At 44.9% G+C, this 14,002-nt stretch overlaps 1 protein-coding gene across 1 annotated transcript in view; it reads left to right on the forward strand.

Annotated features, from left to right (window-relative positions):
• Positions 1 to 7,407, forward strand: part of adamts2 (ADAM metallopeptidase with thrombospondin type 1 motif, 2) — a 41,482-nt gene extending 34,075 nt beyond the window's left edge. Inside the window, exons 16-22 of the mRNA XM_035527297.1 lie at positions 365 to 528; positions 974 to 1,133; positions 1,250 to 1,382; positions 2,550 to 2,757; positions 2,878 to 3,007; positions 3,211 to 3,285; positions 5,817 to 7,407. Coding sequence (XP_035383190.1) covers positions 365 to 528; positions 974 to 1,133; positions 1,250 to 1,382; positions 2,550 to 2,757; positions 2,878 to 3,007; positions 3,211 to 3,285; positions 5,817 to 6,559 — 1,613 coding nt within the window. The 3' untranslated portion in view covers positions 6,560 to 7,407. The remainder of the gene's footprint in view (positions 1 to 364; positions 529 to 973; positions 1,134 to 1,249; positions 1,383 to 2,549; positions 2,758 to 2,877; positions 3,008 to 3,210; positions 3,286 to 5,816) is intronic.
• Positions 7,408 to 14,002: the final 6,595 nt, after the last annotated feature.

The raw sequence follows: 14,002 nt of genomic DNA on the forward strand, positions 1-14,002 counted from the left end.
GAAAGTCAGAAGTTCCAGCTCGCCGCCTCAGTGACTGTTAAAACGTCTGAACCTGTGGGAAGTAGCACTTCATTTACATTTAGAGCTTTTAGCTGATGCTTTTATCCATAGCAACTTACTATTATGACTGAGTACAAGTCGAACAATCAAGGGTTAAGGGCCTCACTCAGGGGACCAACAGTGGTAACTTGGCAACAGTGGGGCTTGAACCAGCAACCTTCTGATTGCCAGTCGAGCACCTTAAATGCTGAAGCTCGGCGTAACCAGGCCTGTTCTTCAGTGCTCCTTGCTGAGTTCCTCCTTTTGTGAGTTATACTCTGTGAGGCATGGCCACCCTAAAAGCTGCCTGGTGTTTTCCCGTTAGCGGTGAAGAACCAGGCCACGGACCACCTATTCCTGAACGGCGAGGGCGAGTTTCCCGAGTCGAGGACGGTGATCGAGAAAGGCGTGCTGTGGGAGTACCAAAACGATGATGACACGGAGATGATGCAGACCACGGGACCGCTGAGATACGGAGTCGTCGTCATGGTAACGAGGCCGAGGGGGCGCGGCAGGGCTGGTAGACGCTGCCCGTGTGTTCTGACCTGGAGCTCGTTAGTGGGGGAGAATGGGAACAGGCTGTGTATCAGTAACTGAAAATAACAGCAGTCTGAACAAAAAGGTCGGGGGGGGAAAAAGGATGAATTCAGGATTCGTGCATGGTGTTGACAAACAGCAGATAACGAGAGTAATTAGCTTTGGGAAGAGAATGTAGCACAAAGGTCATTGTAAGGTTTTAAAGGAAGAATTGTTTTAAACACGCTGTAACAGTTATGGTGATGTTAAGATAATACTTCACGTGAACGTGATCTCTACACAACACATACCTTTTCTTAACAACTCGGGAAATGTGCTCATGGCCAGCGTTTGTTTCGGATCAGGCCCACTCCCTGTTGCCCTGAAACTCGCCCTTTTGCTGTGGTTCTCTCTCCAGGTCCAGTCTCACGGCACCTCTGTCGTCACACTGTCCTACAAGTACGTCCTGCCAGAGGACACAGCGTCGTCCATGGAGAACAGCCTGCCGCAGGACGACACAGCCTACTTTGAGTGGGCGCTTAAGAAGTGGTCGCACTGCTCCAAACCCTGTGGCGGAGGTAAACGCTGTGCCGCAGCTACACCTGCTGCCCTGCTTCTCTCTGCCTGCAGCTTGCTGACCGCTCCCCAACCACCAACCCCACCACCCCCGGCCCCTCCCGTGTGTGCCTTGCAGGGAAGCAGTACACACGGTTCAGCTGCCGCAGAAAGTCGGACGCCAAGATGGTGCACCGCACGCTCTGTGCCAACATTCCCAAGCCACGCGCCATCAGCCGAGCATGCAACCAGAAGGAGTGCTCTGAGCCAGTGTAAATGTCCACGCGCCCGCCTACACACCCGTCCCCGCCGCTGCGGCGAAAGTGTGTGTCTGGGCGTGGGTGTGGGGTGTGTGTAAGTGTGAGTGACTATGTGGGGTAACACAGAAAAAGGGGGTAATATATATATTTTTTATTTTAAAATGGCAAAAAAAAAAATTGTCTTGGTTACTGAAGTTTAGGTTAGGGTTGAGTTTGAAACGTTGAGTTTGAGGATTGAAAATTCTTATTACATATGGGTAATTAATTATATATAATATATAGTCCTAACAATGTATTCAACAAATGTGTGTGTGCGCATGTGCGTGTGTATGTCTGTGTGTGTGTGCGTGTGTGTGTGTGTGTGTGTGTGTGTGTGTGTTTGTGTGTGTGTGTTTTTGTGTGTGTGTGTGTGTGTGTGTGTGTGCGTTTGTGTGTGTGTGTCTGGGTATGTGTTTTTGTGTGTGTGCGCATGTGCGTGTGTATGTCTGTGTGTGTGTGTGCGTGCGTGTGTGTGTGTGTTTGTGTGTGTGTGTCTGGGTCTGTGTATTTTTGTGTGTGTGTGTGTTTGTGTGTGTGTGTCTGGGTCTGTGTGTTTTTGTGGGCGTGTGTGTGTGTGTGTCTGGGTCTGTGTGTTTTTGTGTGTGTGTGCGTGTGTGTGTGTGTGTGTGTGTGTGTGTTTTTGTGTGTGTGTGTGTGTGTTTTTGTGTGTGTGTGTGTTTTTGTGTGCGTGTGTGTGTGTGTGTGTGTGTTTGTGTGTGTGTGTTTTTGTGTGCGTGTGTGTGTGTGTGTGTGTTTGTGTGTGTGTGTTTTTGTGTGTGTGTGTGTTTGTGTGTGTGTGTTTTTGTGTGTGTGTGTTTGTGTGTGTGTTTTGTGTGTGTGTGTTTTTGTGTGTGTGTGTGTGTGTGTGTGTGCATTTGTGTGTGTGTGTCTGGGTATGTGTTTTTGTGTGCGTGTGCGTGTGTGTGTGTGTGTGTGTGTGCGTTTGTGTGTGTGTGTCTGGGTATGTGTTTTTGTGTGCGTGTGTGTGTGTGTGTGTGTGTGCGTTTGTGTGTGTGTGTCTGGGTATGTGTTTTTGTGTGCGTGTGTGTGTGTGTGTGTGTGTGTGTGTGTTTGTGTGTGTGTGTCTGGGTCTGTGTGTTTTTGTGTTTGTGTGTGTGTGTGTGTGTGTGTATTTCACAGCTGGATGACTGGAGACTGGGAGGAGTGCAGTAAGCCGTGTGGTAAGACGGGTACTCAGACCCGGCCCGTGCGCTGTGTGAGACCTCAGCCGGACGGCACACACAAAGCCGTCAACTCCAAATACTGCAACGATGACCGGCCTGAGAGCCGGCGCACCTGCAACCGCCACCTCTGCCCCGTCCACTGGAGGGCAGGTCCCTGGTCTCAGGTGGGAAAGGACATGTTTTAGAGGGCTTCAAACTCTGCCACATGGTTCATTTGATGTGATCAATGTGTTAATGTTTGTTTGTGTGTGTGTGTGTGTGTGTGCGCGCGCGCGTGCACTCAGTGCTCCGTCACCTGTGGGAACGGAACACAGGAGCGGCAGGTTATGTGTGGCTCTCCTGATAACACCATCGGTATCTGCATGGACGCCAAGCCAGAGAACATCAGGATATGTCGGCTAATGCCATGTCCAAGTAAGGGCCGATAAGCTCCACTTTCCCGAGCAATTGCCTACAATACTTACTGATGCCAATAATATAATGTAAGACTTGAAGCTTGACTCAACTCTCCCACCCCATTTCTCAGTCAGCTTACATCTCAGTAGCGTCTTTCACCCCTGGGTGACGAGCCCCCTTTCTGATACCTGCCCTTTCCCGTCCCTCTCCCCTCTCCCCAGGTGACAAGGGGAACTTCCTCATCCAGTGGATCTCCCGGGCAGACGCCGATTTCCCAGCGCCCAAGATCTCTTCAAGTAAACGGCCCCTCTCGGGCGGGCAGGTGACCGTGGGCGGCGCGCCCGCCGTGGCCTGCCCGCTGGCCCTCTCCCTGGCCCTGTGGCTCTGCTTCGCTCTGCCCTGACTGCTCGCCTCGCACTCTCTGGAGCCTTCTGCTTCTCACTCCCTTTCTCGCTCCTCCCCAGGGGAGCTTACGGGGAGGTCTCTCTTTATTCCCCGGGGCTCTGGTTGCACCAGAGCCCCCCTCGGAGCTGGGGGCGGCCGGGTGGGGGTGGGGGGGGGGGGTTCGGCCGGAGCTGGGGGTCAGGGGTTGATGGGTCGGACGGAAGGCAGGGAAGTTGGCGGGAAGCGTGTGGGCGCGGGAGTCGGGTCGGGCTTTGGGAGCACTGCACGTGCGGAAAGGGAGGCTTAAAGTTGGATTGCTGTGGAGGTCTCGGTCGCCTCGTCATTGTGCGGAGGAAGGGACATTCCGACTAATTCTTTGTATAATATTCTAAATATAAAGTATATGAGTATAAACACTATATATTCCAGAGAAAATACATTAAGGGTCAAAGGGCCTGGCCATGTTGACTGTTATGTTGTATCTTGTATTTTTGTACATATTTATTCGAACAACAGTGAAAGCCTTTTGGACGGCGCACTTTGAAAGCGGCACAGGGAAGTTCTGACCATGCGGCGGGAAAGCCGCGGTCTGACCGCGGCAGGGCGGTCCACGCCGTGGCCAGTTCGCTCTCTTCACGGCTCCGTGTTGGACATATGTCAACGAAATGCTCAAATACCTCATTCTTCCATGTGTTTTCTTTAAGTTCTTAATCTCATGCCTTATCCTGGACCAGTGAGACGTCTGGGTTCCCACGGAAGGTTGCAGAGAGGCAGCTAGAAGGAGATCTTAACCGTGACCACAGTGAATCTTTACAGCTAAACGAATCACTGGCTTCATACCTTCAGCTCTTTAGTTTGGTCACGTTCTTGTTTCTTGGTCTATTATGATTGTTGCCCTGTTATACATGCAAGGTTTTTCTAACATATGGATGATACAGCTATAATTTATGAACTCCATGGTGAGATTATCTATAGATGATGTTTAATATATTCAATAATGTTAATGACTGTTATCAAATTAGTCTTATGCCACTAACACAAATATTATATTGTATTTAATGTCTATATATTTTGTGACAAGACTGGGCAAGTTTCACAGCCTGGGAAGTAATATTATTCAGGATGACTCTATACAGAGATGTAATATATGTTCTGGGTATTAACATTATAATGAAAAAACACATTGACTGGAGGTTCTGGGTATTTTTGTTTGTTTGTATTGTCAGTGTGTTGTTTTGTTGTGTTGTTATTCATGCTAATGGCTGCAATTCAGGAAGGCAGGGCAAGAAAGGTTTAAAATATTAAGAGGCTTCCGCTAAGAGGATTTCGCGTCCCAAATAAACGCAATTTAGAAACACTCCAGGCAATCCAACACTATTGCCTACGTAGCTTTCAGACTGTTGTACCACATGCTATCCGTATGTTAGTAATGCCTCACTCTGGTGTAAGCCACATGGGTCATGGCATTGTTGCGTAGGCCTCCAGTGACGTCCAGACCAGTCTGAGGGTTAAGCATCTTCTTTTTTTTTTTTTTTTTTACAGATCTTTAACCCCATTGATTTTTAAAAAAAAAAGTCTTTTTTTCTCTTTACATAGTTCTTTTGGCACTTAGTCCTTTCTGCATTACCGACTACAGTCTATGTAAAGGTATAGGTCAGCGGCTTTACGTTGGACACTGAAGAAATCACATATGCGTGAAACGTCTTGGACTAACACGTCTGATCTTGGATCAGCTACACTTCATGGCTTAATGAATGGGATTGGGTGGTCAGCAGGAGCTGAGCCTGCCTCAGTTCTGTGCTTCTGAGGATCGACTCGCCCTGAGCCAGTTCTGTAGCACCACCACTTACGCCATTTACTCGCCATGATTGTTCAGATGTAGCTCGGGATGGGACATTCCTTATTTTTCACAATGATGTTTTATTGTTGGCATTTTTTTTTAAAAAACTGCTCATTGTGTCATCAGATCGGATGGTCATAGTAAGTGGTCATAGTAAGTGTTTAACCAAAGTGTTTACCAAACTGTGAATATCATACGATAGAAAAAACAAAAAAAAAACCCACACATTTATATTGTACTATGGAGAAATGATGCGTTATATTGTACAGTGTATGGTGTATATCTGAAGGAGTAAGTGTTCTTTATATGGCTTCTTGTCAGCTACGTCTATAAAGGTTAAGAAATAAAAAGTGACGTTAAATATTTCCTATCTGGGAATGACTGAGTTGGTGTGCATCCATGGACAGTACGTACTGTAGACCTTAGCAGAGAAAGAGCGAAAATTCTCTCAGCTCTCAACTTTTCTCGTTGTTCTGTGTCCATTCCTCCTCTCCCTTCCCCAGGCTTTACCTTCCATATTCACTTGAATTAATCTAGGCATTATATGCTAATGTGTGTGTGTGTGTGTGTGTGTGTGTGTGTGTGTGTGTGTGTTCGTTCCAGGGCTACGCTGTAAAGGAGACAAGTCAGTCTTCTGTCGTATGAAGGTGCTGAGGGAATACTGCTCCAACGCTGGCTACAGGCAGATGTGTTGCAAGTCTTGCAGCGAGGGCAACCACACCTCGGAGCTCAACAGGACGAGGCCTTGGAGCTACATCGCCGGTCCGCCACGCCCCACCCGAGCGTACACCCTGCCCACAGTGACCGTCACCCACGTCTACTCTCCTACCGCCAGACCTGTCGGCGCCTCCACGCGTATGAGATATGACACCACTCGGGACCCTCTCACTCTTTGGAGGGGAACTTCATTTCCTCCCAGGACCAGTGATCTCATGGGGGACACAGAAGGTTCTAGTCACGATGAGGAGGACACTTCAGAAGCCTGGAGACTGCTCACGACAGAGGAGACCACGTCTCAGTTCGAGGACGCTTCGTTGGGCGTCAGTCAGCTTGCCGCCACTACCGAGTTTGAAGCAGTGACAGCACAACCCAGATTTACTGCGACAAGTCCTCCGGCCATAGTGAGTCTTCACAGATCCGAGGAAAAGAAGGAGAACAATTCCATTGATGTGGCCTACAGGGTGGTCAATGGAAATAACGTCTCCCAGAACCATTTTATACCCAGAAAGCGGGTGCTCTCTTCGCTTTTCCGAGAGAAAACCCAGAATAAAAGAATTCAGGAGTTCCTTGCCGAGAAAAGGAGGCAAGACTTTCTTAGAAAATTGAAAAGGAAACCTGAAGACTGAGTAATGGTTGCCTTATCTTTTAATCTTTACTTTCTGTCAATGAGCTTGTGGAGACCCTTTGGTCTACCAGCTGTATTAGAACCACGGTGGTAAATCCATCTCCAGAATGCTGCGAAATGCCAGACGTCTTTGAACATTTACTTGCTTGTTAGCAATCGAGTCTGTATGAAAGCTTTTCATTTCTTTCTTTCTTTTTTTATCACTCAACACCATTCACAATCTTGAAATAAATATAATTATATACATTCAATTACTTTGAAACCAGGTTGTTCTACTTTTGTAACTGCAAGTTAAGACGGGTTCGCTGTAATCTTAAAATATATACATTTCACTTTTTAGCTCGGATATGCACAGTTAAAGGGATAGTTTGTCATTTTTAAAGTATGTTTACAATTTATTTATATGGATTCTGCATATTTTCATGTGCATCTGAGTCAGTAGGTCCAAGTAAGTGAAATATCTAGGATTAAAACTACCCGACAAGAATGAAATTTAGGTTTTTAAACCTATTGATTACATTTTTAAGAGTCTTATATGGCATTTTACATGCTGTTTCTTGGACCTGTTTTGACCAAGCCTTTTTTATAACTTCATAAGAATCCCTCACATTCGTTTTAGTCACATTTCACCGATTCGGAGCCCATCCCGCACAAACAGAAACCTCGCCGTAAATGTTGTATATATTAATTAGAGTTTTTGTTTTTTCTATTTATTGAAGTGCCTTTTGATGCAGCATGTTTTCTCAGCATACGGCATGGGGGGAATCTTATGATGCTATGACACGATGTCCGCACTGTCTGCAGGCATTCCTCTGAAGACCAAATGTATGAGTGCTGAGGGCCTGTGCACTTTCGTTCGTTCTTTAATAAAATTGCAAACGAAGTCATACTGCCTTCTAATAATTGCTGAAGAATGCCACCAGAATAAGTGCCTGCCCCGGGAATTCCCGGACGAACTATGTTGTATTTCAGGCTGTTCAGCCATCTGGCCACAAGATGGCAGTGTTGTCTAGGCTTCTGCAACATGTGAGAAGGGAAACGCGTTTTTCGCCACGAGGCAGCTATTACTACATTGGTCATATTTATATCAATTTCTTTGTTACCGCTACATTCTCAGCCACCACGTTACAACATTTTGTCAGACGGATAACACTGTTAAGGGGAGCATTCTAGGATCAATTTTCCTTCCTGTTTGAGGAGCTCAAATGTGCTACTCTTGCCCTTCTGGTGTCCTTGCGCCTGATAGATACAGGTCTTGCCACTAGACCCAGTAAAAAAAAAAAAAAAAACTAGCATTAATTCATACTCTAGATTTCAGTGTTTAAACAAGTAGCCGATGGGTCTTAAATATTTTTACCTGAAATATATTTCTCAGTTTATATTTAAGGAGGTCAGAACTTTCACAAGAAATGTGGCTGAAATTAATGATGTAAGTTGCTTATCAGCTTATATTATTTCATGTACAAGCAGTCTCATATACTTTGGTAACTAGAAGTACATATAATTAGATTGGCAGTGCTTCTCTTGAGCAACAGTGTTTCGCACTGTCCCACTAGATACAGCTCATTAAGGTTATGTTAGTTGATAAGTTGAATCAGCATGACTGATTCAATTAGCAGTAGCCTTATGGTTATAAAGTAAAGTCAGAAAAAGATTAATACAAATATTTGATGTCATTATAATGGATTATGAAATATCTCATGGCTTGCAACAGCCATCTTGAAGTCATTTAGCTACACAAGTGACATATCAGATTTACATGTTTCATTTGCTGAAAATCTTGTCAATCACGCAGTAGAGGCAGGTCAAGCATTTGCCTGTTTCAAATTTGCAGATCTATGTTGACTATTTTTGAGGAGATTTTCTTATAAAGGCTTTGGAAAATTTCTAATGAGTCAACTATTCCATTTGCAGATGGTATTTTCCGTTGTGCTAAATTCTCTGGTTTTTTTCCTGTTTTTCTTCTTTGCTACAGTGTTACCCTACATGACCATGTAGGGTAACACACACACACACACACACACACACACACACACACACACACACACACACACACACACACACACATATACACACACACACACACACACACACACACACACACACACACACACACACACACACACACACACACACACACAGGCAAATGCTTGGCCTGCCTCTGCTGCATGATTGACAAGATTTTCAGCAAATGAAACATGTAAATCTGATATGTCACTTGGGTAGTGACATATTCTCTCTATATTCTGTGACTCTGTTCTCTCTATCAGACCTCCTTGCACTGACTCTGTTCTCTCTATCAGACCTCTTTGCACTGACTCTGTTCTCTCTATCAGAGCTTTTGACACTGACTCTGTCCTCTCTATCAGACCTCTTTGCACTGACTCTGTTCTCTCTATCAGACCTCTTTGCATTGACTCTGTTCTCTCTATCAGACCTCTTTGCACTGACTCTGTTCTCTCTATCAGACCTCTTTGCATTGACTCTGTTCTCTCTATCAGAGCTTTTGACACTGACTCTGTTCTCTCTATCAGAGCTTTTGACACTGACTCTGTTCTCTCTATCAGAGCTCTTTGCACTGACTCTGTTCTCTCTATCAGAGCTGAAATATTACCTGAGAAAGATCATCCTAGGATCTCATCTCTTGCTATGATTCCTGATTGTTCCAACAAAAACGCCCCCCAGAAAGACTTTGCTTTGCAAAGTAATGCCCATGTTTAAAAGGAAACACATCTATGCGTTCACCATGGCACCACAATCTAAGGGGGAAATCCAATGTATTTTTGTTGTGCTTCCTTCTGTTGCACAAATATTCCTCTTCATCTTATCAATGTGACATATTTGTATATTTACATACCGTAGAGAGAACTAATGTGATTTTAATGGGCAGTCCTCTGTTCTACTCTCAGATCCTTTTCCCCACCCAGTCACGTTCCGTACCTGTAAATAATTGAATCGGGTAAAAGATATTCAGAAGGCAGGATGGAACTCAAGCAAAGCATGAAGCATGCTATTACATCATGGGCCAGTTTACAGAGCCACTTGGTTTATTCTTAATGATCCCCTGAGTGAAAACAAGGAACCCAGAGCCTCTGATCTTCATCGAGTAGCATCATATATGTTGCCTGTGACTTTGGTTTTATTATGTAACATGAATGTTTATTGCACTAGTTTTGAGGTGCCAGCACAAATTACATTAGTCAGAGCAGCTTAAAAGATCGTTGTGCTTCAAGTCTCACAGTATGATGTGCAGGCCTAACATCATATGTCGCCTCCTTGCATACCTTTATTAGATAAGTATGTAAAGTTTTACATACCTACATAACATTTTACAGTATTTAAAGTTTATTAAAGTTCAAAGAGTAAAGTTTAGCTCTAAGCTTTGGTTTGGTATAATCATGGATATGACGAAAATGCTGGAAATATTTCATTGCCGCTCAGTAACAATGGCAAACACAGCATGCAACTGTTGCATCCTCTCTGTATTCATGGAGTGTTTTTTAATTGGTCAGCATATAAATAAATCAGTGGCTAATGTGGACTTGGCAACAAATTGCTTAGAGTCGTTCATATTGAATCTTGCAGAAGGACAAATTTTTAGTAGTGACTTTTAGCAAAAGATTCACACGAAAGAATGATGGTTATTTTCAGGTTTTGATGGGCTTGAATGAAATGTAATAATAATCATCATCGACTTCTGTCTGCTTTTTTCTGATGAGGGTCAGTAGTGGCAGGCTGAGAAGATCATCCTCGACTTTTCTGTTCACTTTGAAAGATTCCAGTCTCTCCTTGTGACATTAAGACATTCCTCCAGTGGGTCCTTGGTTTGCCCCTGGGCCTTCTTGGGAACATGTCTGGGTCAGAGCATGTCTGTAGTGGGTGCTGACCGGGGGATAATTCTTATGAGATGCCCCGACCAGCTCAACTGGCTCCTGTCAGTCTTGATGAGGAGCGGCTCTACTCCAAGGTCTTCCCAGACCGCTCTGCTCTATAACCCTATCATGGAGTGAGAGTTCAGCCACCCTGCAGAGAAACCTCATTTCTGCATCTTGTATTCCTGACCTTTCTTTCAATCAGTGCCCACATCTTGTGACTATATGTGAGGATGCAGCTGCAGGTTAACCACAAGGAGCTTCATCCTAGGATTAAGCTCCTGCTTCACCAACACACACTGATTCAGAGACTGCAACACCACTGCTTCTGACATGAACCATTTGTCAATCTCATAGTCCTTTTACCATTACTCAGGAATAAAATCCCAAGATACTTACATTTACAAACAAACAAACAAACAAACAAACAAACATAAATCTCTCACCTGAAGGGAGCGTGACATTGTTTTCCAGGAAAGTACTAAGACCTTGGACTTTTGAAGGTGCTGATTTTCCTCCCAGCCACTTCACATTCAGCCACAAAGCGCTCAAATGTGTGTCAAAGGTCCACCTGAAAGGCTGTTAAGAAATGCCAGCTCTAGCCCTCCTGTATTGGGCATTACTACAACCTTGGCTGTACCTTGATATACTCTTCATGAAAACCACACACAGGAATGGAAACGAAACACGCCCTCGGCGAAGCCTGAAACCCATAATGAACAACTGAACACCAAAACTGTGGACACAGCCAATACTGCATTCAAACAGAGACTGGACTGCCTGAAGCAACTCATGTGCTCTGTAGTCCTTCAGCAGCGTACGCGAACCTCTTGCCAAAGTACACAGCAATATTCCTTTAACAAGTCCACAAAGAAGATGTGGCCTAGATTCACTCCCTCACAGAGCTGAGCCAGATAAAAGAACCGCTCCACGGTTCCATGACCTAGGCAGAAACCGCATTCTGTCCCAGGTTAAACTATCATGCGCACACTCTTCTCCAGTAATCCAGCACAGACATTTCCTAGAAGGCCGAGTAGTTTGATTCCCCTACAATTTGAGAACACTACTTCAATTTTTAAAAATTATTGGGGCAGTTTTCCAGTCTGGGACAGTTTTCCGGTCTGAGGGCACAATGGGTAATGTTGCGTGTTCCCCTCCTGAGGCAATAAATAGCCTACCAGCACATCTTTGGGGCCACCCAAAAGTCTTTTTCCATGGCCTCTCCAAACTCCACCTAAGACTGATCTTTCACCTCAGCAGCTGCCTCTGAGAGCAGCACTTGGAAAGCTTCCTTCTTCAACTTGACACCTTCCCTCGCCACTGGGGTCCACCGGCGTGATCTAGGACTGTTGCCATCACGGGCACTGACAGGCTTCAGGCCACAGCTTCTGAGGATTTGAACAGATTCAGTGTACCCTTCCTCATTCAGCACTCATTAGAAGTTCTGTCGGAAGTGGAAATGATGTGAGGATATAAGGTCGAATGTGTCTATCCCATGCCTTTCCATCTCGCACACAGACTACGGTCCTTTCCCTGACAAGGAAGTGAGATTCAACACTCCATTTTCCATTGCCAAGATCTAGTCCATGCCACCCGAATGGCATTGCTCTCAACCCTTCACTTTGCACGTAGTGAACCCAAATCATTGAAATGCAATAGTAATTAGATCAAATGCAACACCTATTAGGTTTTATCAATGAATGTAACATTGGTCCCACCAAAAGAAGACTCACCTTAGTCCATTTTTAGCCAGGAACATCAGAAGGGCCTTCTCACTGTGAGCAGAACCATTAAGTACTAATTACAAAGCAATTTATCTAATTGGTAAAACTATATATTTGAAGGAATATTGCTTCACGGTGCATCTGCGGTTCAATAGCCAATGGTTATGAACTTTAAGATGTTCCATCTGTGTTCTTTTCATAGATGTAGCATAGCTGCACTTCTAAAACTCCATTAGATGTTTTTGGGCTACTAAAAGACTGAAAGAGTCAGTTGTATGAGCAAATTAAAATGCCTGTAGCTGAATAGACTTATAGATGTCAAACTAATATCCAAAGCAGCTAATCTCTGGTTATATATTTACATAGGTGAGCTGCTCCATATCTTGTCCTTTGTTTTACAAAGATTCACTGCTTTGTCTGGGCTAACTCTCAACCATGGCCCAGAATGACCCAAGTGTGGACATGAAGGCTGAGCAGCTGGACAAACGAACAACACATGGCTGAAAATGGCAACAAAGTGTGAGCTTAGACCAGCACCTACTTCTCTACACCAATGTCACCCTACCCTCTGACTCAGTGTCCCAATGGGTAGGTCGGCGTTACAAGAACTCCAGGCTCAGATGCCCGTGCAGCACTACAGAAAAACAGCGGCACCCTTTAGAGGCCCTCCCACCGTCTGCACGGAGCGCCGCTCGGGCCATCTGTTGGACGTGGTGTGAAACAAAAATTCGGGGTTGCAGGAGAGGTTTCATGAAAAGAAAATACAGAAAGAATTCCATGGAAGCAGACACGGGTTCCATGCTGTTAAAATAAGCAAAAGCAGCTGATTGCTGTGTGGTGATGTAGGTGCGTGGATCTCACCACCCACTGCATGATGTACTATCACCACAGAGAGCTAAATGTTCAAGCAAGAAACCAAAGGACAGGAATGGTGCATCTGGGTTTGGGTCTTAACTTACTTCTAGTCATGTTTTGTCATGATCCATGTCTAATTTAGTTCAGCTGAAAATGAAAAAAGAAAAAGAAAAAAGATTACATACAAACAGGATATGTTCTTAAACAAACTCACATGGCTATCGCTTGGTATTTGGTGCGCATGCAAGGGCATTTCTAGTTGTTTTTCATCTTCAGACCAAGTTATTTGGGCAGATCATACTCTGTAACCAAAACACCTGATACATTTGGGTTGAGATATGGACCACCTTTGTCCGTGAAGACCTGACGCAATGACTGACTGAAATGAATGATTGGGAAAAGAGCTGGATCATACCTGCTGCCTTGCTTCTCTACGTCATACCAGAGAGCCTGGAGCTGTTTCCTAGGGTACGCTGGCCACGGAAGGCCCCTTAATTAAACCTGCTCTCTTATCGCTGCGTGTAGCCACTGAGGGAAGCGGATATAAAGTGCGGCGTTTGGTAGCGGGGGCGTGTTGATGAGGGCGATATGATCAGTGCTTGCTAATGTGGTAAAGAGGCCACGTGTGGTGGTGAACATGCCATGCTATTAGTCAACTAGAATTTCCTTTGTGTACAATGGGAGCCTATATTGTTTGGCTGCCAATTCTGTCCCACACCTGCAGGTCACTCTCACAATTATTATTTTCATATTAATAGACCCAAGGACTTTGAATAGACAATAACAAGAAGGCAGCCTTGAGTAGCTTTGTTCAAGATAACAGTTTGAAATGGAGTTTACTGGCCAAGTCATTGGCCCAAGTTTCTCATATGTCAAGCCCCAGGTTGTCATATCCATGTGAAGTGCTATCAAGAGTTCAGACCTCAATAGCTGACAATATTGTGCCCACATATACCCTTTAATTGCACAATCTCTCCTGTTTACATTATGGAC

Source organism: Electrophorus electricus, chromosome 6, assembly GCF_013358815.1.
Source record: "Electrophorus electricus isolate fEleEle1 chromosome 6, fEleEle1.pri, whole genome shotgun sequence".
In the NCBI taxonomy this organism is placed as follows: Eukaryota; Metazoa; Chordata; class Actinopteri; order Gymnotiformes; family Gymnotidae; genus Electrophorus; species Electrophorus electricus.